Below are 24,695 nucleotides of genomic sequence, written 5' to 3'. Positions count from 1 at the left end.
GCTGGCAATGTGCCCGATTGTTCTTTTTTAATTTATTAGAAAGCTGAACTCCTGGAATGAGATTGTCCTGAAAGCTTGAGGGACGCCAAGGTCCTTCATTTATAGCAGTTGAAATCATTAGTGAGGATTTTTTTTTCTCAAGGAAATAAAAGTACAATGTTATCTGTAAGTCAGAGGTTAAACTTGGAGGAAATCATGCAAACGGTTGGGCGTTTATCCAAAAGTAAAGCTATTATTTTAGAGTTGAGTCCTGTTCTACCTGTTTCAAGGAGGTGCTGGTATCCGCAAATCTGACTTGGTTGTTTGGATCTGGACTGGCATTTCTTCTGAATGGTTGTCAGCAAGCAGTTGTATGTTATCGCCCTGTAAGAGTTGGCTCAGTGTCACCTCTCATCTCAGTGTGAGCTGAGCCCCTTACTCCAATCACTGTTACCAGAGGTCACTGAGATAATCAATCAGCATTTTAGGTTTGGAGTGATGCCACACTGCTATGACTGCAGATCTTATTAACAGTTTAATTTGATGTAACTTTTATTTTGGACAACTTAAAATACAAGTTAAAGGTGTAATTCATGTAATGGTCGCAACTTATTCCAAATTCAGGATGAATTATGCAATGTCATTTTCTGATTTGTATTTTATTTGAGAACACATCAGGCAGATTTGAATTCACTTGGCCACCAGGAGGACATTTGGTTTTAAAATTCCTATAGTGCTCACACATTATGCTAAATATTTTGTTGATTTGAGGCCTCTAATGTAAGCATAGTGACTACTAATCATCAGGCATGCTGTTATTTGGGCTATTCTTTAAAAGAATTGCCAAAATATTTAAGTAGGGGGGGGAAAAAACTGCCTGAGAGAGCGAGAGAGAGAGAAAAAAAGTACAAACTTCCACAGCATTTTCATCTTAAAACTTGTTTGATGCGCATCATTTACCATAATTCCTCCAGGCTAGGAAACTATGTTCCAGTTCAATTTTCGAGCTTTTCCATGACCTCAACAACTCAAGTGTGTGATAATCATGTGAACTTAAATTCTTAAATAAACACATACGTGCATGTAGAGATACAAACTCTACACACTGCCACGTTGTTTGGCTTGCAACTGTGGTTGTATTAGAGTGTCTTCAAAGTAAATGTGGAGTTTGTATGTTTAATGGTTCAGTCCGTAACCTACACGCTGCTTGGCAGGCAACAGTGTCTCTTGCCTTCAGCCTATAATGTGAGCTCGTAAAAAAAAAAAGAGAGGGAAAAAAAAAATCCCTCTCTTATCGATTCTGCCTCCAACATAGCAACTGCTCGCCGATTGGCCGACGCTCCGCACGTTCCCGTCCTCCCATTGGCTGCTCGCGTAGCGTGGAGACGGTGGAATCGGACGGAGACAGTGGGGAGGAGAGATGTGATTGGCTGCGGCTAAACTGAAAGCGAAAACCTCTTTTTCTGAAAGCCTGCGAGACAGTTGATGGTGTGTGTATTTTAGGCGTGACTCCAAAGGTAATTCGTCCTGCTGCACCCCCACCACCACCACCAACACCCCTCCCTGCCAGGACTTATTTAAATTGAGAACTATAAAGCAGAAATGGCTGAATTTGAACGACGAGAGAGAAGAGAAAGCAGAGGAAAGTATGTATGTATGTATGAGCAAGCAAAAAACATAGGATTGAACTCCTACAGGGAGCTAAGGAAAATAGGACTGAGCGGTGTAAACTAAAGTGCTGTCAAGGCAAATAGCTTTGGGGCAAAGCCAGGTGGGAGTGTACTTCAGGTTAAAGGAAGTGTAGCGAAGGCCCAACGTGACCTTTCCAGCCTTTCTTTTTTATACCATCCTGTACAGGAGTTAGAAAAATCTCGAGTACTCTTTCCTGTCCCTCCTCTTTTCCTGTCTCCATACCCCACATGCTTTCTGTCTACCCACTCTCTCTCCTTGTCTTCGGGATACTCATACAGCAGCCTGAGGGTGACTCAGTGATCTATCTATCTATCTATCTATCTATCTATCTATCTATCTATCCTTCCTTATCTGGTCCATCCTTGCAAGGCACACATACAGCCTGTCCACCAGCTCTCTATGCTGACACAGGTAAGAGGGAGTAATCCGTGGCCTGGAACTCCCCCAGTACATCCCTGCCCTCAACACCTCATTAATCCCTACCTAACATAGACTTTATGTGATAGTTGAAACAGGCCACCTGTTGCTCTGGTCATGGTGGTGTCACCCAGGGTTAGCATCATCATCATCATCGTTGTCTGTTGCCACATGTTTTGGTTGTAGGGAAATTTAGAGCACATGTGTAATTTAACAACAGTGTTGACTGTGTGATAACGTCCAGAAGACAAAACTGAAGCTGGCTGGTACCGAGTGTTTACAGCTGAGCTGCATTCCTTTCACAGGAGTTTCAAAAAAAAAAAGAAGAAAAAAAATACAGCCTTTTCATCGCTAAGTATGTTTGATAGATTGTTTTCTAGTGATTCAACAGCGGCCAGACTGAGTAGGGAAAGGGCCTGCACATATCCTGCTATTGTCTTTATCGCTTCCTTTCGCTTCCATCTGTCCACAGTGTGTCCTCCAGTACCCTCGCTGCCTCCCATCTCTGCTGACCCAAGGATAAGCTCATCGGACGATAGTGGCTCCACCAGAGACAGATGGTATATTTTAGATAACTAGTTAATCTCAGTTTGAACTCCTTCTATGCTTTACGTTTGGTCATTTTTCTAGCCATGTCATAAAAGTTGCAACTTTACTTGGAAAGAAGAAGAAGAAAGCTTCATAAAATATTTTTAGAAGGTCACCATAAATTATAAAAAAGACTGTAGTCTGTGAAAGCAATAGACCAAAAAAATAAATAAAGCAGTGGACTATGTAAGTTGACAAAACCCTCATCAGTTTATTGTCTTTCAGCAAGAAAAAGGTCAGGATCTCACATTGCTTAGCTTCACCCAAGGAGTTTCCTCAATCCCCCAGTGGAGTTATATTTTTATAAGAGGCTTAATCACCCTCCTTCCATAAACCAACCTCAGAAATACATTTTACAGTTTCTCTGTACAGAGTATCTATTGTCCTCAAACTTGAAAAATGTGCCAAGTTCAACATGGATTCCTTTCCTCTTAAGCTATGTAGGCGGCATGTCATGAAAAACATTCATAGCTCGAGCAATGCCACAGTTCAAGTAATGGAGGCAGGATACTTCCGGACCTCTGGCAGTTCACACAAACATCGGAGGCCACATCATACCGACACCACCAAAAGAGAGTGCATTTTTGTGGCAAATGTCAACCTCTCATAACAGCATTACCTTCACCACCATCATCATCGTCATACATTGCAACAATAGAAATACTGTTGGATTGCACTTTCTTCAAGCTTTCATCTTGTGGCATGTTTATAGAAAAAATATATATAGAATACAAAAAGCTTATACTTCTTTGAGTAACAGAATATAACATACAGTACTTCAGATTATGTTTTGATCAGCACATCAGCAGGTGTACATAAATTGCCCTCCCCTTGCCCAAATGCAATTACCGGACTTAACAGGGATGTAGTTTTGCTCACTATTAAAGCTGCAGTAGGCAATATTATTCCACTGTACTTATTTTGGTTAAAATATCTAATTTTGACCATCACGTCACAAAAAATATTTAATTGAAGGGTTCTTCCTCTTGTGTCTCTGAGCTCTTGTCACTGTTTTCTTTCTTTAAAAACTGGTTCCATTCTCAATCCAACAACCAATCAAGGTTAGCTAGCAGGCAACTAGCCAATCATAGAAACTCTGTACAAACAGTTGCTGAAACTGACTTGAGGCGATCAGCCAGACAGAAGACGAGTTGTTGGAACTATAGAAATATGGTTGGAGCTTCCTCCCTCACAGAGGACACATTTCTTACCTCTGAGACAGAATCAACTAGCCAAGTGCAATAGACATTAATTTGCTAGTTAGTTACAAAGGTTGACAACCTTGCCATTCCGCTTTAAGCCCGGCAAAATGCACGTGCATGTTTAGTGCGTCATTTGGTGGGAGGGGCTTAGTGGAGCGATACAAGGCAGCAACGAAAGGAGAGAGAGGTGGAAGGGTTTCACATTGTCTGTTAACATTGCCTACTTCAGCTTTAAGTGCTTTGGTCAATGGGTTTAACATTGATTATGCTTGTACAATGGTATTCTACAGGATGTTAATGCTACATATATCCACTGTATATGAATGTCTGTTAAGAAAAGGGGCAAACTGTCATGATGCACCACGACTTTTCACATATTCACACGTGGCATTTACCCAAAACCAATATGAAACAGCCTGTTTACAGCACCATTTTCCCTCCCTCACAAATGCACTACATAGTAGTAACCTATGGAGTTGTATTTGTTCCTCGTTTCTGAGCGTGCAATGGGATATTTCGAGGACAGAAAAACATTTTCTTGGAAGCACGTAAATTAGATTTAGTATCACGCAGAGAATTATTTAATTTGAATGTACAAAAATATATTTTGCGCTCAATAAATTCATTACTATGTTTCCTATTAGCCACATAAACGCACAATGATGACCCATTTTCACTCAGTATTACTAATTTCCCTGCTGTGTGTGCGCTCGCTCTCAACTTCTCTCACCTATGCTCGGCTCAAATTTGACATTGTAACAGTGTGTTACAATGCCAGCCATTTTTGATTGGCTGTTTTGTTTCCAATTGGATTGCTAGTTGATCTATCAATTACTATGGGAGAACAGGACGACTAGAAGAATGATTAACAGCTCCACGTTAGCAGTGTGTCCAGTTTTGGTTACAAATCTAGCTATATAAAGAGTTTCTAAGTTAGTAGATACTTTCATTTAGTGAAAACAAATCACTGTGTGCAAACAGGTAAATACATTCATTAAGAATATTTTGTTTTTTCTTAATTAAAACTCTTTGCATGAGAAATAAATTCTCTACTAAATATAATTCATGTGCTTGCCTTTTTTCTCTACTCAGATTGCCATGATATGCTCAGGAATGATGTACAAATACGATTTCATAGTAACCAAATATATTTCTAACCTATCGGTCAAATTTTCAGAACTGAAGAAATTTTAACTAGGGAAATGGACATCTTAAGCAACATCAACTCTGGTTGTAAAGGTCAAACGAATAAAAGGTGCAGCACCTGACGTCAGTGAGCAATTTTCTAGTTGTCAACATCCCTACCGAAAAGGTGTCCATTAAACAAATGGCAATAAATGAAGTACAAAAAAAAATGTAAAAGCTTAAAACAGTCTTTTTTAAAACAAACAAAAACAAACAAAACAAACAAACAAAAAAAAAAAACGTTCAAGCTGACATTCAAGTTCCGGTCCCACTTCAATCTGTGAAATCCCATTCACAAAAAACTGATGGAATCACTGTAGTGCAAAACTTTACACATTGCACCTCGATGCAGTCATTCCCGCAGGATACAGTAAACATGTCCCTTTTGTCTCTTTCCGTTGGATTACATTTCTGGAGCGGCAGGCGGAAGCCCCGCTGTGTGTTTTGGAGTCTGTAAGAGTTTGTGTTCCTCTGCGTGTTGAGAAGGCGTGGCTGCGGCTTTGGCGTGTACTGGATGCGACAGCCGAACATCCAGGGCGTCATTGTGTTGCGCTAAGGAGTGCAGGCGATAGTGCAGGACAAGGTCTCTCAGTGAGCAGTGGACGTCGTAGGGCTCAGCAAAGCCGTATCCGTGTGGTGTGCTGTAGATCATACAATGCTTCACTTCTTCATTCACGCTGTAATAAACAAAGAAAGAAAAAAAAAATCACATGAATGAGTGCCATGGGATTACGTCATGCGCAATAGTCATCTCATAACTGATCTGTTCTCCAGATACTGCTTTTCAAAATGTGATACTCACACAACAGAGCACGCGTAGCATCCCTGTTTGCTGCTCTCACGGATCAGGAATGTCCCCGGAGCTTTACCTTGAAGCATCTCCTCGGCCTGCGTCCGGCTCATCTCACCAACAAACCAATTTGTCTCATCCTGATGCGGCAAATTCTTCTCGTCTCCCTTCAGCACATATGTGCTAAAAAGACAAGAGTCGTATTGTTACATCTCTGCATTTCATTTCACAAGTTATAAACATCATTCTTAAACAACATTTCCAGAAAGAATTTGTTGAACATACTCGTCTAGGCTGTCACTCTGCGTCCCCAGCCAGTCATTTATGCGTTTCTGCCGTACACCTTTGTGATTAAGCCAGCTGCAAGGAGAGATATAAAGAAAGGTTTCATTTTAACAGAAAATTATTAAATTAAATTATCTCCTGTCCTTCATGGTTGCAGTGATTTTCCACAGACACCACAAACAATATTCTGACGCTGCTTACTTGAGATACTGGTCTCTGATGTTCCGTAGCTGGATAAGGTCAGGCCGCAAGCTGTTCATCTTCCTGTCCGTCTCTCTGTAGTCCTCCACCTGCGTTCTCAAGTCTTCCTCCAGATGGATTTTGCTGTCGTAGATCTCTCCAAGACGACACTTCAGCTTCTCGTAATTTATCAGGAAGCTAACGAGGAGGAGAAAAGGTCACAGGTCTGAATGGAGTTCAATAAACATGGGCCTACATCAACCAGAATTAAAACTACATCTGCTTGACGCTTTTTGGACCATGATGGAATGAAGTACCTCTCCAGATCTTTGTCGGCTCCCTCGGACTGATTGTTTCTCTCAAACTCCTCTCCATAACGCTCCTGTTCGCGGCACTGCTCTTCGAAGATCAGCATCGTCTCATTGAAGGCCTCTATTGCTGTTCGCTTCATCTGGATCTCCTGCACACAAAGAGTACATCACATGATTCACGATTCTTGTAAATTGATTAGATAATTAGTTTTAGTAATATTTTGCTCTTTCACAGAAAGAAGATAAGATTGTTTTTACCTGTGAGGTCTTTGTGAAAGCTTCATAAAGACGATCAAACTCCTTTGTCTTTTCTTGATATTGACTGTGAACCTCCTTGAGCTTTCGTCCAGCGACATCGACGCTGTCTTCTTTCACCTGGAGTCACAAATAACACTTAAATATGTGCGATTCATATCCCTATTTGTAGCATCAGATATCTGACTGATGTTTTTTTTATCCAAAAGCCAAATAACAGGACTCACTAACCTGCTGGAAGCGGGACACAGGATGGGTGAGCATTAGGTCCAGAGTGGCGTTGTATTCCACCAACGGATGGTGCTGATAGTGCCAAATGAGCTCCACTACTGAAGTGAACGTGAGGGGGTCCGAGAAGCCGTACTTCCCATCACGGTGGTAAATCTTGATCAGCTTGTTGTGCCCATCTTTCCTGAAGAGGTGAAACGGCAAAGCGCAAATTTAAGACTATGAATGTAAAATGAAAAAAATAACGCAACCCTTCTTATTTGTGGTAGTGCCGCGACGAGATCGACCTTTTTCTTAGGCCTACCTTAACGTCAGTGTAAAGTCTCCTTGCAGCTTTGTGGATGCGTCACGCACCATAAAGGAGCCATCAGGTGTGTCTCGGAGCTTTTCGTTCACCTCATCCCTGAGGGGAAAAAAAATAAAAAATCAACGGTTAACGATCTGACATACCAAAATGTTAAACATCGAACACACCTTAGCGTGTGTGAGAATGGCGGCATGTCGGATTCTTCAAGATAAGATACTTTACCTGGTTATGTCTCCCCAGTACCACTCAGCGTCCTGTAGCGAATACACAGGTGGTGCAAGGCAGTTATTGTTCATGGTGGAGGACACTGGCTTTGTTGACCTGGGAGGGAGAGCTAGACGGCAAAAAAAAAGAGAGAGATAAGAAAATGAAATGCAAAGTATCAGGATCATTGTTTCCTAGAAAGAGATCTGTCAGAAATTGCAACGCATCGATCTGTTGTGAGATCAAGTGAAGTGCTGCAAGCGCGACTCCTTCAATATTATGACTTTTACTATCGAGGATTGTGTGTATATCCATGTTGTGGAAACATAGTGTTCCCAGTGTGTACCCCCCCCCCACCCCACCCCCTTTAACCACCACCAAAAACACACACACAATCTGTCACACCCATGCTTGATGAAGCCTGTCAAGATCTGAGGACAAGCCCAGGCATGTTTCCAAGAGATATCACTTAACTAATGATTACCCAGACCCTAAGTGTGGCCGCCCAGCACTAAAAAAAGGAAATGTGGCAGTTAGTCGTCATATCTGAGCGCTGTCAGTCAACAACTATGAAACATGTTTTCTTTTATTATCCCAGAAATCCTCACACTTAAGTGTTCAAATTGCCTTCAACTCACGCAAAGCAGATTAAAGTCGAGCTCCTAAAGTTTGCAGTAGCCCTGTGGCACCCGTCCTGCACTGCACGAAAGCCATTAAATAAACCTGAAGTTATATTTTCAGCCTCTTGGCTCACCCCTCCCATTGAATAATGATTGCACGCTTACAGATCCCTCCTTAAGTTTTTCCGTCAACCTTAAAGGAATAAAAAAAAAATCTGCGAGTCTGGCCGAAAGATTAAGCGTTTTCCTAAAAAAAAAATGAAAAAAGGAGGGCAAACCGCATCAAGAGGAGGTGAAGGGCGATATATTTCACTGCAGGACAAAAGTGCCTTTCATGAGGCAGTTTGGGAGAATACAAGAGCACCCTCAGAGAGGAGAAAATGTGGGTTTCTCCCACCATCCGCTCTCCTCTTTTTCTGACCTTAAAATAAACAAAAGGCAGGTGCAGCAGCAGCACAGTGGCAGGCACAAAAAGGGAAAAGCTGCGGCTCCTGAACTCAGCAAAATTAAATCTGCACACCTTCTCCCCCCTCCTCCCTTCCTCTTCTCCTTCTCCTTCTTCTACTTCTGGTCTCTCTCCTGCCAAGAAACTCTACTGGCTTCCAAAACCCACATGCGCATACCAGTACAGACAAGAGCCACGTAATTTAAGCGTGGAATAATAAAAAAAAACAAAAAAACATATCAATTTAATCACACTGTAGACTGGTTTGGCACTGTGTCCAATCCAGGAAACATAATAAAAAAAAAAGATAAGTTGAGTGAGTGAAACATTAAAAAAGGAGCAAAAAAAAAGATAAGTTGAGTGAGTGAAACATTAAAAAAGGAGCAACACTAAATAATCATGTAAGCTCAAACTATATTATCTTAAAATAATAAATTATTAGTTCCAGTCAAATTCATTTTGATAGGTAGTTCCAACAAGGCACAACAGCAGTGAACACACACACAGTGTTATGCACACTGTTAGGACAATGTAATAGCCTGGAGGTCAAATGACAAATGCAAAAAAATAATAACAACAACAACAATAATAAAATGAATCGTTTGTGAGTTTGCTGGAGTTCAGTCATGAGACGAGCTGTCTGGCCTGCCTGCCTGCCTCTAGCCTACTTTTCAGAGCTCGCACACAAATTAACCACGGCTGGCTGCAGAGGAGAACAAAGCGCTCGTTTCATGCGGCGCTCATTAACGCACACACAAACTATGCCCCCCTCCCACCCCCTTCAACAAATAAGACATATACACTCATAACACACCTTTGGCAGATCTGTTTGGAGAAGATGCAAACAGTCAGTGTCATGCATTTTTTTTTTTTTTTGCTGTTGCAAGTTGGGAGTCATAGGCGCTGGGACAAAAGAAAAAAAGAGCCACTGCGCCTGGTCCACAGAAAGGTATTACGTAATTGGCAAGTGAATTGCGCTATGCATGCCTGGGCAATGCCACTGAGGGAGAGCGCAGCACACAGGACCTGACCATTAATAACGTTTTAGCAACACCTGCACAACGTTTTTGTCACATGTCAACTTTGATTGCAGACATTAGAAGAGGTGATGCCAAGAGAGAGAAAGAATAAAAACGTCTCCCCCGACCCCCCGCAGATTAGACAATGGCTGCTTTTAACCCTAACTTACCTGGAGGTGCTTGATCCATTTCGATGTAGAATAAACCTTCGGGAGGATAAACCATTCCTGTTTCAAAAGAGTAGTCCAGGTTGTTGTTGTTGTTGTTATTGTTGTTGTCTTTGCGCTTAATTTGAAAATTCAAAAAAAAAAAAATCCTTTTTTTTTTTGCCGCAAACGAACCTAATTTAGGTTACTTCAATGCAGGCGCAGACGCCACGTCCTACATAGATGTGGACAAAAAGAAAACTCCTTCGAGTCCATAAAACTCCAAATCCAAATGTCTTTTCTCAACATAGCCTGGCAGACTTGAAGGGAGGGGGGGGATTTTTTTTTCTTTTTTTTTCCCAGAGAGATAGATTGTCAGTTCATCCCTTCTTCTTCTTCTTCTTCTTCTTCTCGTGCGGCGGAGCTCGACTTTACTTCATCTCGGAAGTGGAGCGACTTTAAAGGGCTGGTCGTAATATCATCTGGGCGCGGTCCAACCCGCTGCTACAGCGGGGGATTTCTCTTTCTTACAGGATTCACCATCACCTAAAACACGCACAATCCTGCTTCTATCACACAGATGGATTAAAGCAAATATTTCAAAGTGTAATCCACAAAGAAACATTTTATTCGCTGTAATCCACTCGCATATATTTAGTATTCCCCACATCAGCCCCCTCTACAGTGTAATGGTACATTCCAGACTGTTTCATTCAACTCTCCTTAAGCTGCACTGTAACAGCTGAAAAAATCCTTTCAGGGCATGAATGGAAAAGAAAAAACCTTCGTCTATTAATCTCAGTGATTAAATAAGAACATGATCTACTTTCTACCTTATATGTTTGAATACTTTCAACGACTAGAGATTAAAATGTTCTCTGCCACTTTAGACCTGCCCTAATTTACTGCTGAGTGAATCGGTTGCAATGAAATGACATCATGCTATAGGTTTTATGATAATTAAAGTGTCCTCAGCTGTTTGGCATCCAAAGAGCACCGGGCTTAAACCCTTTTGTCTGCCGGGTGACGGAGTAGCCTGCCCAAGTTGGCAAGTGTGTATTATTATATTCTCGTTGAGCTTGTCAAACACGTTCGGCAGCAAAAATGGCATCTTGACTGCTGTCGCTTGTAATTATTGCTGCTCTGAGATCATCCCATTGTAGACACGACAGGCACTGTGGGGTGTGTTACCACCTGTACACATGTAAGGCAGATGCAATTGGATCGTTTTATGATGAGATGTTGCGTTGTGTAAAAAATGAGCCATGAGCATCAGGATAACTATCTCCTGATGCATTCGCTTTGGATGAATACATGCATTGTTGTGCATTCATGACACAGAATGACACTGTGCTATAAATTTAAACAAGTACGGCCTCTTCCACCGGCTGACATCAGCGACTGCAGGGAGAATGAAACAAGGCCTGCATGGTCAGAGGTCTGTCTCTGTTGGTGTCCAGGCGTTTATGGCCGGTCCCCTTTTGACCCAAGGACAGAGAGCCGGGGAGGTAAATGCCTCCAGCATTCCTTTTTCCCATCAGTAAGACGATTCTTTCCTGTGTCCTGCCTGTGCCCATCAAACATCCTAAACTAACTGCCATTATGGAGCATATTATGACAAGACTAGACACACTTGTGTGTGTGTCTATTAACATTGTTTTGGAGAAATAAAACATGTTTTGTGTGTTATATATATATAAAAAAAAGCTGTTTAACGTACCAAATGGCAGTCTTTAGATGTTGTCAGGTTTCTTTTAGACATGACGTCCACCACATGACAGGTATGTAATTGCGTGGGTGTGTGTGCACATTGGATGAATGTGCTCACATGTGTCTGTGTGTGTATTTGTGGGTGCCATGTATGAGCGTTCACTTGCATGCTGCATGCGTCCACACTAAGAAGCCTTAAAGCCTGTCACGGCATGTCACTTGGCTGCCGTCCGATCCCCCCGTCCTCCTCCTCCTCCCTCCCCCGGTGTCAGAAGACATTTGCCCCTTTGACATTAGGGGTCTGACCCCCACGACACATTTCACTACCACCATCCACTTAAGACGCAACAGCATCAGGCCTCCAGACACATCGGTTGGGGATAGTTATGCTTAGGCCCGATGAGCTCCGGTCTTTGGGCTTCGTGTTTGGATATGTTGCCTTTATGATTGGCATTAGCCAAAATATTTATGGAGCGCTGTACATTTGTATGTTGGCCCCATTTGTGTTGCGTGCGTGTGGTGGACAGGGTGAGGGAGGGCCAACTTCCAGGATAAACCTTTAGGCTTTGCACCCCAGATCCAGGCAGTCCTGATGGGATCAGTGAAGGCTAATCGTAAGATTACGGGATAGGCTGATACGGCAAGCCTGCCAGCTGCCTGCTAGCTGATGTGACTCATCTTGATATCCACTACAGCAATATGCCACTGGACTGTGGGAGCACTGGGAAACACGGCATGAGTTTTAAATTAATAGACAGATGTTCCTTTGTGCTAAATGTAGATAACAGTTAATGTCTAATTCTGTTAGATTCACATTTTTGACACTGATCTGACAAACAAATTAGGACGGGACCATTAGAGGCAGCAAATGTTGAAGAGAGAGTAGATGTTATAGTTTGGTCATTTCTCTGGTTAGGAAAGCTCAGGTGAGCGGTAAACAGGACTATTTGTTGAGTCCGAGAGGTAGCTGCAACAACTAGTCAATTAAATGAATCGCCAACTATCTCAATAATTGATAATGATTTTCCAAATTCTCTGATTTCAACTTCTCAAATATGAATAATTGGGCTCTTAGGCTGAGTTGTGGACAAAACAAGACATTTGAGTCACCTTGGGCTTTTGGGAAATCGTTTAATTGAGAAAATGATCGACAGATGAATCTATAATGAAAATAATCAGTAGCTGCAGCCCACATGGTGAAAATATAAAAGGAACTTTAATCCTTAGAGTGTTAAATGTGTACATTATAGACCCGCCGCTGTCATTCACTTAGCCAGTCTAAGTCACAACAACCAGTGTTTGTAGAATCAGTGGAATAATCTCCTGCCTTTTCAGTGTAATGTTTGTTTAGACTTAGTTCATTAACTGTGTCAAGGAATATTATTCGGCAGCTGTTTTCATTTTTCCTGCGTGATGAAATGTAGGACACATTTTATCAGGATTTGTTTTGTTTGTTGTTGATCATAAAAAAGACTCAAAGACACAACATTGACGAACCATGTCAGGGATTAGTTCAGTTCACTGATGTCGGTATCTGTGTCATGGTCTCTCGCATTGTAGCCCTGGGTGAATTGCACATCTCTCAAATCTTCTGTACTGTAGTGTGCTGCTATTCACGGCCATTGAAGGGATGCATAATGGTCTTGGCAGGGCGTTCGACATTCACCATGGAGAGACTGTGGGGTTTCCCTGATCGGCGGCCAGAACCAGCACACAAAGCACGCAGTAGTCCTGCCAGAGGCAACTCAACTGTGGGCAGAGTGTAGGGCGGCTATGGTCTGGCCCCCAGGACCCTGCCATTGTGGAAATGTAAGTGGGGACAGTGTCTGAACGGCTTGAGTTGGAACAGAAAACTTTGGATGACCAAAACTATGAGCTTCAAATAGCTGGGCCCTGGGAAACATAGCTTGTTCTTTTGAGGTCAAAGAGAAGCCAAAAAGAGGAAAAAAAACAGAAAACCAATGTTTGGTGGAGGGAATGTCAAATTGGAGGCTACTGTTACTATAGACATCAGCAAAACTGACATACGGTTTTTCCAAACGCTCCAGTGTCTGTCTGTCAAGTCTAACCCTGTCTCTCTCTCTCTCTGTCCTCTGCATTAGCACCCGGTGGTCATACCCACCACTCATCATCTGTCACTCCATTCTACCAGAGCCTAATCTTACTAACAGAGGTGACAACTGAGGTACTCGTGGCATGCCACCGCATAACGTTTACCAGCTGAGTGTCTGAGTAATGCCGAGGATGATGATCCTGCGGTATCAGCGGCCTCTGTCTCTCCAGAGGCCTTCTGCACCTCTCTCCCTAAGTGGTGCACCAAATAAAGGCCTGACCATGATGAGTGTAAGCCGAATAGAAGCTGTCAGTTTTTCAGGCCTTGTTTCAGTCCGTATAGATCACAGTAGGTCACAGAGCTGCTACTAAGAATTATTTTCACAGTCAAAGAATCTTTTGGTCATGAATTTTGATTTGTTTTCGATGCTCATCACAGTTCCAGAGCCCAAAATGGGATCTTTACGTTGTTTGTTTTTTCTAACCAACAGTCTAAAGCCAAATCATATTCAAGTTGTGGTGATATAAAACAGAAAAAAATACACGTTTGCTTGGTAAATAACTTTCTTTTAGGACTAGTCATAAGTACATGCTTGATCTAAAAACAAAGACTGTGTTTTCTCTGATTGAGTCAGCCCACCTGCTCATTAAAATCTAGTGTTGGACGATGTATATCAGGCCAGATAAATAATCTTTGTAATAATAATAATCTTTTAAAATAAGGATCTTTTATATTATTATGTCATGTTATTATTTTGATAATTTATTGGTCAGTAATAATAATACTGATTTATTTTGAAGTCTTATGCCAAACGTTTGACAGGCTTCATGTTCTATGAAAACCAAAGTATGTTTGTAAGGTTTTGTGATGCACAGAAATAAAATAATAAACATTTGAAGAGTCAAATTACATTTACGTATTTGCTTTTGTGCATAAAGTGAACTTAAATACTTAAAAATGTAAAGTTATCAGCTATGAGAAGCGGGTAATTCTCAGTCGTTATGTCGACTGTAAAAAATCATATTTTTTATCCCTCACTAGAATTTCTGCAATGCATTTTCAACTATGAGTCAGCCATGAGTCCTTTCATAGAGGAGTTGTGTGTCATTGAGCAAAGGATTCATGGCTGGAAGCTCAGTGAAGTTAAGGTAGTAACCTTGCTCTCTCTCTTTCACACACACACACACACACACACACACACACACACACACACACAATCCCAGGCTTTCGTGCAAAGCAAAATTGAGAAGCCGAGACCCTCTTTCAAGCTCCTCGGCAGTTGCCCCCTTTATATAAAAGGACACTACTCTCCTCGGCTACACAGCCATCACATCAGCACTATAACTCTATTAGGCACAGCTCCAGGACACACTAAGCAACCCATAGCCCACAATGGCATCATTGTCAGTGGGGATTGCAGCTATTGTCGTCCATGCTACAGGATTTATTCCCCTCCTCCCATATTGTGACCTTCACCTTTGACCCCGGCTGCCATCTCACATGCTCTGGGACTGAGAGCTTGCGAGGCTTTATGCCTTCCACTTCTTAAACGCTTCTTTACAATGACCCAAGCCTGCTAAGTGGCTTCTCTCCACAGCACCAGTGTTGAGATGACTCAGGTTAGTGTCAGTATGCAGAGAAAGAGAGAGAGAGAGAGGGGAGGGAGGGATCACGGTACGGAGTTGGGGTTGGACTGATTGACCCTTAGAAAAGGTCAGTTGGAAGGCATGAGAGGAGAGGAGCTGCCTAAATGGCTCTTTTCTCTCCTTTTTCTCCCCCTGGCCAGGGCAGACACTCTGTATGGTTATTTATGAGTGTGTGGGAGAGCGAGATGGGGCTGCAGTGAAACCCACTAGCCCTCTTTGTTGTGAGGGCTGGGCTGGGCTGAAGTGCCTGTCATTGGTTCGGTTCTGTCATATATACATGCACGCACACGCAAGCAAGCAAGCGCTCACACACCATTAAGAACCCCTCCCGGAGCCGCAAGGACAGAGGAGAGGACTCTGTTGCGAGGCAGATTTGGAAAATGAGGTGTGCTTCAAACAATAGCTGTCAGCAGTTTGATAGATGCCTCTGAGGCATCTAGACCCCATGAAATGTCCTGAAACTGGAGGCCATTGACATTATATTGAACTGAAGCTAATGTGTTAGCACAGCAGCTTATGTCCATATGGTGACATAAGTCAAGTCACTGTGTAACAGTTAAATCACATGCTAATTTAATTTCATGTGACTGCTCTAATGGATTGATACCCACATGCCTGATGATTTTTTATTTTTATTTTTTTTTAAAGTTCATCTTAAATATTATATAAATCATCATTAAACATACCCAAAATATAGTTATGTCACCTGTGCTGATATATCAAATCAGTCCTGCCGTGCTTTATTCCCTGTTCCACTTCTTACAGTAAATACATGATCATGTCATGAGTCACATCCTTCCTTTTTTGATATTCTCAGGAATAAATTAGCTGTGCCTTCCCAGAATTGCATCAAGTTACTGTTCACACCAGTGCAGCGCTCTGCCAGTGTAACACACACACACACACACACACACCACTTTTTTTCTCTCTCTTTTTCCTGACAAAGTTAAATTAAGCTTGAATTTCACGCTGAAGTCAAATGGTCATGATGTCATGGTTTGAGGACAGAATGACTCGGTTTGTCTGTTGACTGAGAAGGCCTATTCTTGCATGTTTGGGTGGGAGCATAGCATATAATTGCAGAGTGGGATAGCATGAGGGGATGGGGGAGGGAGAGAGTTAGCACGCAACATGAGTTTTGGCCCACAGTTGCTGGTGTGGGTGCCAGACTTGTCCAGAGGGCTGCTGTGTATATCTGTGCGCGAGGCTAGTTTCTGCTCTGCCTTAGAGGCTCGTACTGTTCCAAGACACATCTTTCATTTGCACACGCTGAATAGCTTAGGGGAGCCCAGGGCAGTTTGGATTGGGGATGGATCTGGCTTTTTTGGACTTTTTAGGGGATGTTGGGTGGTTGCCTGGCTGTGTGAGTGTGTGTGTGTGTGTGTGTGTGTGTGTGTGTGTGTGTGTGCACGCACGTAGGAGAGTCCGGATCTTTTCTGGACGTGCAGAATTCTTCTGAGTGTCCCTTTTCAGTAAGAACCATTGCATTGTTTAGTTGTCAAGTTAGTTGTTAGGGAGCAACCAAACCGCTGTACACGTGTTGCAGCCATTTGAGGATTACACTGATCCAAAAATCTGACAGTAAAAGAAGAGAATGGAAAGCTTTGTCGGCCTTTTCATATCCTCTCGGTGGGAGGTAGAAAGGCAAGACCTCCAGACCTGGGCTAGCGGTGGTGGGTGTTAATGGGGGGGTGGAGTGGGGGGTGAGCTCTCAACTGCCAACCAGATGGACAACCAAGCCCTGTGTATTTAGGGAGATCATATGGGATAACCTTGCAAAGACAGATTGACATTTTGCTGACCAAACAAACCACCCCTGTCCTGCATGCAAGAACCCCCCCTTCCCATTTTTTTTTTTGCCCTCACACACACTTTCATGTACAGGCACACAAATACTCAGAGTGGTATTTGCTTACATAGGTCTTAAGGAAGTTATTTCAGCATGTGTAAAGCACTCGGTGAGGAGCCATAACAATAAGAGGATAGCACAAAAGAATCTAGGATTACACAAGTCCTGCGCAAACAATGGCAGCATTGGTGACCTGTGTAAATGAGACAACCTTGAGCCATTAGAGGAGCAAGTAAACTAATTTTCTGCGTCATGCGTTGGGATTTACCTTGGTGCTTTAAGGGCATAAGTTGGGATGCATGTCCCAGAAGGTTAAGAACGTCATCATCTGTTAGACTTTACTTTGTGTCCTAGTTTTCTGTGGTAGATCAAGTATCGGCAACAGACTAAAGTAGGTCTTGATGAAATGTTTATCACTTTATGAATCTGGTTATGTTTAATTTATATTACTTTGTAGACGTGTCAGGCATTATCAGATTCTCTCCGCGGTCTAGTCAAAATAGTTTACTCAGTTTAGGAAAAAGTGTCACAAGAACAAATTATCAAGAGTCACTTTGCTCTGTTCCCTGAAATCTCTAATCCTGTCTGCAACAGTCTGAATACTCCGGATGATTTACGGCACATAAACTCCCTCTCAAACACACACACACACACCACTAATTTACATTATTAAGCAGCACGTATCAATGCTGTGTGTTCCAAAATACTGATTACATCTGTGGCCTCTTCACCACACAGTCGATCTCGGCACAAGAGATTCTACGTGACAGACAACTGTGTTGTAAAACTGCTGATTTAAATTGTCACGGTGACCCAAGAAAAATTATTCCACAGGCTGCTTTGTCTTTTTTTTCCCCCTGCAGGATAAAAGACAAATTTGAATTAGCTTTATTGACATGACCATAGAAAAAAAACACAAATGGTTTACATTACCGCACTAAAGGCGTGTACTCTATACAACACTATATGCAACTCTCTCCGTTACTGGAGTCTGGCGCAGTTTAATGAAGAAAGTAATTAGAGGAAGTTGGCTAAGAAAGTCCAATTTCTCACCCTTTCTAACAGCCTACTTTGTGTTTTTATGTCCCACCACAATGGTCTGTGGTACATATGTGGGACACCATAATGTTTTCGTGACATCTGTCTGTGCGTCTACGGAGACACATGTTTCCCCCTGTAGAGTGTGTGATTTGAATAGATTTTGAACACAGCTATTAAAGGGATACTCCAGCGATGTAGCAATGCATTTTCATAAAGTTGAAGGAGTCACAAGAGACAGATTAAACAGGAGTAGGACTTCTACATCTGACACACATATAATACAAACCATATACAGCATTTGCATTTTACCCCGCTGATGGGAATGTCTTTAGTTTTGGAGTTTTTGGTCATAATTTGGTTAGTTGCCATGACATTTCTTTAAATGCCATGTCAACCTAACGAGAATTAAAGAGGTCAGGGAATCACCAACGTTACCATCCGAACACGCTAAACTAAGACGGTGAACATGGTAAACATCAGCATGTTGTCATAGCGAACATGTGAGCATGCTGTCATTGAAATATGCGGCATTCATATCAGTGCCCACAATATTTATTCATTTCAGATCATTATTTGTCACATATAATCATTAAATCAAAGCTCCTACTATTAATTTTTAATGAAACTATATAAGTAATAATAATAACTACACTGGTCCAATAGAATAATGGCCACACATCAGCCAGATGTCTTTTGATGTTTTATTTATCTCTGTCTCTCTGGTCATCAGACACCGTGAGTACTAAGAGAAAATAAAGGATATATACCGTTTCAGACATACATCTTTAAGTCATTTTAAAGTCTCTCAACATAAACAGGCATTCACTGATAAACAGTCTCAAGACATGCTAGCATAAATCAAATAAAATGGCTGAAACACACCACGCTGTCCATGTTAAAGATATTCAACAGACATTACACACAATATAAATAAATACATGAAAGACAACTACTGTGTGTGCCTCTTGGACCACATGCAGAATTCAAGTTATTTTGAGCCCGAGGGTCTTTCCTCTGCATCCATGTTGGCTCCCCCTTAATGCCACAATAACATGCTTAACTAAACACTAGTCATGTGACGAATTACTGCATTTAAACCTTACAAAAGAGGCTCTAAACTTCAACCTCTAAACCAAACATCATTTTAAAGTAGTGCATTTTGATGCATTTTGTTTGAACAGGAATTCATTTATTCCATTTTAATCATTTTAATGACTTTACAAACTTGTGTCTAACAGAAACAATCCATTGAAACTCGGCTCTTTGACAATGTAATAACATGTAAGTAATAACAGTAACAACAACCACACAAGCAACAAGGCAATAAATAGTCCTAAGCAGGACATCTGCAGTTTAGAAGCTTAATTAATTACAGCATTAACATAACTGGTTAAGTCAAATATATCATAATGAAATTTGTCGGGATATCCCGAGAATCCTGTAAAGCCCTTTAGTGTCAAGACTAAAATGAGCTTAGTGAATGGATTCAATCCTGTTTGGTCATCTTACGGAGAGCATTTTACTTTAAGGTCTCTTAAGCTTCTATGTCAGAGAGGGTTAGCTTTTACCAACACTGGAAAAATGTCAAAAGGTAAACAGGTCACTAACTTCAGAGATGTAGTAGTGTAATAGGATGTTTTGGGAGGGACAGCCAGATAAACAAACAGACTGGCAGGCGGGCAGGCAGGCAGGGAGGGAGGCAAACACACAGTTATGACAAAGGAATCCTCAACATCACATGGTCTTGAAGATAGTTTATGTCGCATGTCTAACCCTTCTCAGTTTGATTACACTCATCATGCTCAAATTTATGTTACCCACAGAGATTCTTGCTCATGCTATTTTGGTAAAGGCCGTTGCTTGGGCTTGTCTCTGACGATCTAGCTCTTTCCAGCTCCGTCTTGCACTCTCTCCCTCTCTCTCTCTCTCTCTCTCTCTCTCTCTCTCTCTCTCTCTCTCTCTCTCTATCTCTATCTCACACACACACACAGTGTTTAATATCGTCCATTATATTTATCTAAGTCCGGAAATATCCAGTGATCATGCTGTGCAGGCTTGGCTTATGCAAGTCAGATGGTTGTAATTCTTATAAATATATCACTTGAACTACAACACTGAGAAAGCCACAATAATATCTCATTAGAGACATGTAGGATAGGTGTTGGTCCGCGTGGTCAAAAAACTGGAGGGAGGGAATGACTAGAAATTAGCTACTATATAGTGTATATACTGAAAGGCTGATGAGGAGAGCCACGGCAAGATGTAAATAATCAACTTCCTGGTGAAAACTGATCTAGAAATATTTGACTCTTTACAAGAATTCAGTTTTGCCACTTCATTTAGTCTCTGTGTGGCCAATGTGTCATTTTGAGAGGAGGAGCAGGTTAAACTTAAACTTCAGGCCCTCTGAAGGATGCAACTCTGTGGGCACCATTCTCTGGATGATGAAGTCTGGAGTGGAACACACCTACAACTATATATAACGACTGAAGCAGTTTGAAGGACTCAGCATAAAGATGCAGATACAGCAGCATCTTAGAGCAGTGCTTGTTGTTGTAGAGTTAATAACCTCATCCTTGTCATCCTGTTATTGAGAGTTACAGATGTCCTACAGAATCTTCTCGTCAAGATTCCAAGTGACAAGGAACTCTGGCGGTCATCCAGAATTCATACCTTAGGTAAGGAAGAAAAGGCCTTCATCATCACAGAGTCGAGGACAACCCCGACAAATGCGACTTGCTGACTGGGAACTAAACAGCTCTTTGCGAAATTCACAGTAAGACCCAACTGGTTCACATGGGTCAAAAGACATGTTGTGTCGTGGATGGCCTGCTCGCGGGTTGCGGAGCAAATTAGCCAGTCGTCCAAATAAGGGAGAATACGAATGCCCTTGCTCTGCAGCGGTGAAAGTGCTGCCGCCATGCATCTCGTGAAGATGCGAGGTGCGAGTGAGAGCCCAAAGGGGAGAACACGGAACTGGTACGCTTGTCCCTTGAAGGCAAAACTGCCTGTCGTGGGGTGCGATCGGCAGATGGAAATAAGCATCCTTCAGATCGACGCTTGTGAACCAATCTCCCTCTAAGACCACCTGAAGGACATCTGCTGTGCGAAGCATACGAAAACGAAGAACCTTTATAAACTGGTTCAATCGTCGGAGATTGAGGATGGGACGGAAACCGCCGTCCTTCTTCAGAACAAGAAAATAAGTCAAATAGAACCCTCTCATTCGATCTGAACTTTTTACACACTCGATGGCACCTTTCTCCAGAAGCACCGAAAGAGCGCTAGTGTGCCTCGGTCTAGGCAATGGTGCCTGGCATAAGTCAGCAAACTGCTGCTTGACTTTATTCACCTGCACACTGCGCTCTAAAGCCTGTTGGGCTGCAGGTCCGAACATCTGTCCTGGAACGACAGGCAGCGTGTGGAGTGTCTTCCTACATGCCTCTGACAAGGGGGACTGAGCAAGCCACACCTGGCGCCACGCCAAGGTCAAGGTGGACATTAGTCTCCCAAGCTCTCCGGTCATGAACGCAAACGCCTGGAGTGAAGCATCACTGAGGCCTTGTGTCTGGGCATCTGCTCCAGTAGTCTGGAGAGTCTGTGACAAAGCCAGAACCAGGTGGGAAAAGGAGTTACCAATACGGCCCATACAAGCCGCTATATCATAGCTCTTGGTAAGGAGGTCATCAGTTATCCTACACTGTGGGCGTGGACAACGAGCATCAGGTCTGAGGACTTCATCTGGAGACACTATCAGAGAAACGATTGAGGCAATCTAGGCATCTGATCCAGACCATATTGGTCGGCGTCCCTCATGGCAGCCAGAGCTCTGCAGTTACTTGGAAGGTGAAGGAAAGCCTTGGCGTCCGGCCAACACCTGTGAAGTTCAGTGATGTATGGCTCAGAGGGTGGAACCTTGAAGGGAGATGGGTGAGGGGCATGTTTGAAAAAAGCATTAGAGGGAGCAGCCTCCACAGGGGCAGCATCCAACCCAAGCCAAGAGATGGCCAGTTGGATGGCCTGTTTAACTGTTGAAAGACTGGCCTCAGCATCCCTCAACGAGTCTGCACCCGACTCATGCGAGCCTGCCACCAAGGGAAGGGGGGATCCCCCTCCAACTCTTCCTGTCCCCCTGCTTCATCGTCAGTAAAGAGATTCCCAGAGGCCGCAATAGACAGCGTGTCCTCATCTTGCTGGCCAGCCATATGGGGCAAAGAAGCTAGGCTATCACTCTCAGCGTAGCTCCATGGTGGTTCTTCAAGTGGTGGCTCTGAGGCAGCAGTGCAGAGCGAGTAACACTCCGCTACAAACAAGCTAACGATGTAGCGACAGAGCGAGAAACACTCCGCTACAAACAAGCTAATGATATAGCAACGGGGCGAGAAATACTCCGCTAGCTCGACCGACTCTTTTCTCTTTTTTCTCTTTCTTTTTTTTTGTTTTTAAAAAAAAATGAGTATTATTATTATCGTAGGTAGTGTTCCCTAGCCTCCGATACAGCCGTCAGAGAAGCGAAAACACCTCACGAGGACAGTCAATAGCGGGAAGCTCTGGCTAGCAAAACGCGGTAATGAACCCAAGCTGAGTGGAGGCGCTTAGCGGGGATGAAGCGGGCAATGAAAAACAAGCTACTTACCTGTCACAGTCCGAGCAGTGGTCGGATGCACGGTGCCGATACGCAGCCTCTGGAGGACGAAACCGTAGCTCCAACTGTTTGTGGTTACGAGGCTAGTGGCGTACGCGGCAAGCTAGTAAAACCAATAATAACGACCTGTGCGCTAAGGCGAGAAGATGAAAAGGAGACGATCTCTGGGTGTCCGCCTCCTTTATCAGGTAGCTTATGTCACCCAGGTCACATGACTTTGTTGGTATTATGTCTCGATCTGTGCATGTGCGTGATGCTTATCCAGGTGTTTCATACCGTCTCTGGCAGTCAGAAAGAATGAAATAGAACTTACTTAAAGGTTACCAGGAGTGGGGTTCGAACCCACGAGGGCTATTGCCCATTGGATCTTAAGTCCAACGCCTTAACCACTCGGCCATCCTGGTGACAGATGACCTCATTGCCTAATCGCTGTTGTTCAATCAATAATTATATGTCCATCCATGGAAATAAATTTATATAGTGTACTAGAGGAGTGAGATTGAACTCTTCAATCTTCAATGGAGTTGAGGATAGGCTCCAGTACCCGCGATACTAGTGACGATAAGCAGTTACAGATAATGTATGTATGTATGTATTAATATCTGCTGAACCACAGAGTTTTATTTTCACCTCTACATCATATTTGTGCTTCACATATGCACTCTCTCACACCACGCATGGTAATGTGTTAAGAAGACAAGTCACAAGTCAAGTTTCTTGTTGATGAAGAGTGAGTGTGTAGGTGTGTTTAGACGATGACATAATTTACTGCCCCATTATGACACGTTCAAAAACAATGTAAAAGATCACAGGAGCAAGTAAAAAATAAATACTGGTAATAATAATAATAACTGGTCTTCTGTATGTCACTATGTAAACATTGTAATCTTTTTACAACCACACTTGAAACTGTTACCTCTGATGACCTCAGGACTTGTTTGCTTCTTAGCGATAACTTCTGATCTTCTTCTGTCAGTCGTTCACAGTATCTTGTAAATGCAACTGTGTACTTGTCAGAGTCCATCTTCAGCATTAATAAAATTACAGCACAGGTTATCTTACTGTAAACATTAGGTTATAAACATTTTCTTCTGTCTTTATGCTCTTTAATACCCTCCATTTGATACCCGACAAGTTGCAGGCCGTTGTATCGTTAACCACACCAGTCAGCCTATTGGTATGTATGGAGATCGAAGATCTGACTTGGATAAGAACATTGTCTTATTGTATGTGTGACTAGATCGTTAACCAGCCATTGTTTCACTTGGTTTGTTTGTGCTCTTTGTTGTTGTGACGACTGTCGTCATCAAATGAACAAAAAAATCTCCCCAAACCACAGAAAACACTCATTTCTCTTCATCAACTCTGATCAATGGTCTACCACATTTCTAAATCATTGCACAGTGTGTACTGTAATAAAATACAAGCACAGGAACAATATTATAATAAAGTAGTCATTCGATGTGAGTATTTGCGCTGCACTTCTCTGCAGCTGGTGTTGATAAATTATAAATAATAATAATAAAATGTGGATTATTGGACAAAACAAATCAGTTTGTGCTGACAAATTATGTTGTGTGTAAGTAAAATAAAGTAAAATAAACTTCAAACTCATAATTTTGAAAAAAAAAAAAACTGTAAACCACATAAATTGTAAAAAAAAAAAAAAAAAAGTAATCTAAACTGTATTGTGAAAACTTCAACATTACATTATAGAAAGAGTTTTTCATACATTTAATAGGGAAGACAAAAAGGGTTTATGGTGAGGTTAGGGTATAGGGTTGGGTTGATGCTGGAAGTTTGTGGGAGGAGGGTTGACAGGGATGTTGCAAAGGAGGTCAAAGGTCAGAGGAGGGGGGGACGGGGGTCCCTCTAGAGCTATTAAAGAACTTGAGGAA

The 24,695-nt window shown here is 42.4% G+C and overlaps 1 protein-coding gene, 1 long non-coding RNA gene and 1 other non-coding gene across 5 annotated transcripts; 1 reads left to right on the top strand and 2 right to left on the bottom strand.

Annotated features, from left to right (window-relative positions):
- The first annotated feature begins 1,124 nt into the window (after window positions 1-1,124).
- Window positions 1,125-14,506, top strand: LOC113747070 (uncharacterized). 3 transcript variants are annotated; one of them, XR_003463313.1, is made up of 4 exons: window positions 1,125-1,625; window positions 2,561-2,648; window positions 13,214-13,372; window positions 13,666-14,506. It is a non-coding gene; the product is annotated as an uncharacterized LOC113747070 (long non-coding RNA). The 3 variants fall into 3 exon arrangements; XR_003463312.1 differs by having other exon boundaries at window positions 13,166-13,372; XR_003463314.1 differs by having other exon boundaries at window positions 1,125-1,633; window positions 13,166-13,372.
- Window positions 2,866-10,314, bottom strand: LOC104935068 (phosphatidylinositol 3-kinase regulatory subunit gamma). Its single transcript, XM_010750858.3, has 11 exons — window positions 10,049-10,314; window positions 9,878-9,934; window positions 7,642-7,753; window positions 7,417-7,515; window positions 7,116-7,296; window positions 6,888-7,004; window positions 6,636-6,778; window positions 6,340-6,516; window positions 6,139-6,213; window positions 5,866-6,036; window positions 2,866-5,740 (listed from the first exon to the last, which is right to left on the bottom strand). The coding sequence occupies exons 2-11, from the start codon at window positions 9,930-9,932 to the stop codon at window positions 5,467-5,469; spliced, it is 1,404 nt and encodes a 467-aa protein (XP_010749160.1). The 5' UTR covers window positions 9,933-9,934; window positions 10,049-10,314; the 3' UTR covers window positions 2,866-5,466.
- Window positions 14,507-23,118: 8,612 nt separating the features above from the next.
- trnal-uaa (transfer RNA leucine (anticodon UAA)) lies at window positions 23,119-23,201 on the bottom strand. Its single transcript has one exon. It is a non-coding gene; the product is annotated as a tRNA-Leu (tRNA).
- Window positions 23,202-24,695: the final 1,494 nt, after the last annotated feature.

Source organism: Larimichthys crocea, chromosome XII (assembly GCF_000972845.2).
Source record: "Larimichthys crocea isolate SSNF chromosome XII, L_crocea_2.0, whole genome shotgun sequence".
NCBI lineage: Eukaryota > Metazoa > Chordata > Actinopteri > Sciaenidae > Larimichthys > Larimichthys crocea.
The sequence above is the reverse complement of the archived record's forward strand: the minus strand, read 5'-3'. Positions and strand labels throughout refer to the sequence as shown.

Coding starts and splice junctions, on each gene's coding strand:
- LOC104935068 (XM_010750858.3), bottom strand. CDS start 9,932: ATGGTTTATCCTCCCGAAGGTTTATTCTACATCGAAATGGATCAAGCA. Junction 7,005..7,115: donor CTGTGTCCCGCTTCCAGCAG/GTTAGTGAGTCC, acceptor TTGTGACTCCAG/GTGAAAGAAGACAGCGTCGA. Junction 6,779..6,887: donor CTTTCACAAAGACCTCACAG/GTAAAAACAATC, acceptor CTTTGTGTGCAG/GAGATCCAGATGAAGCGAAC.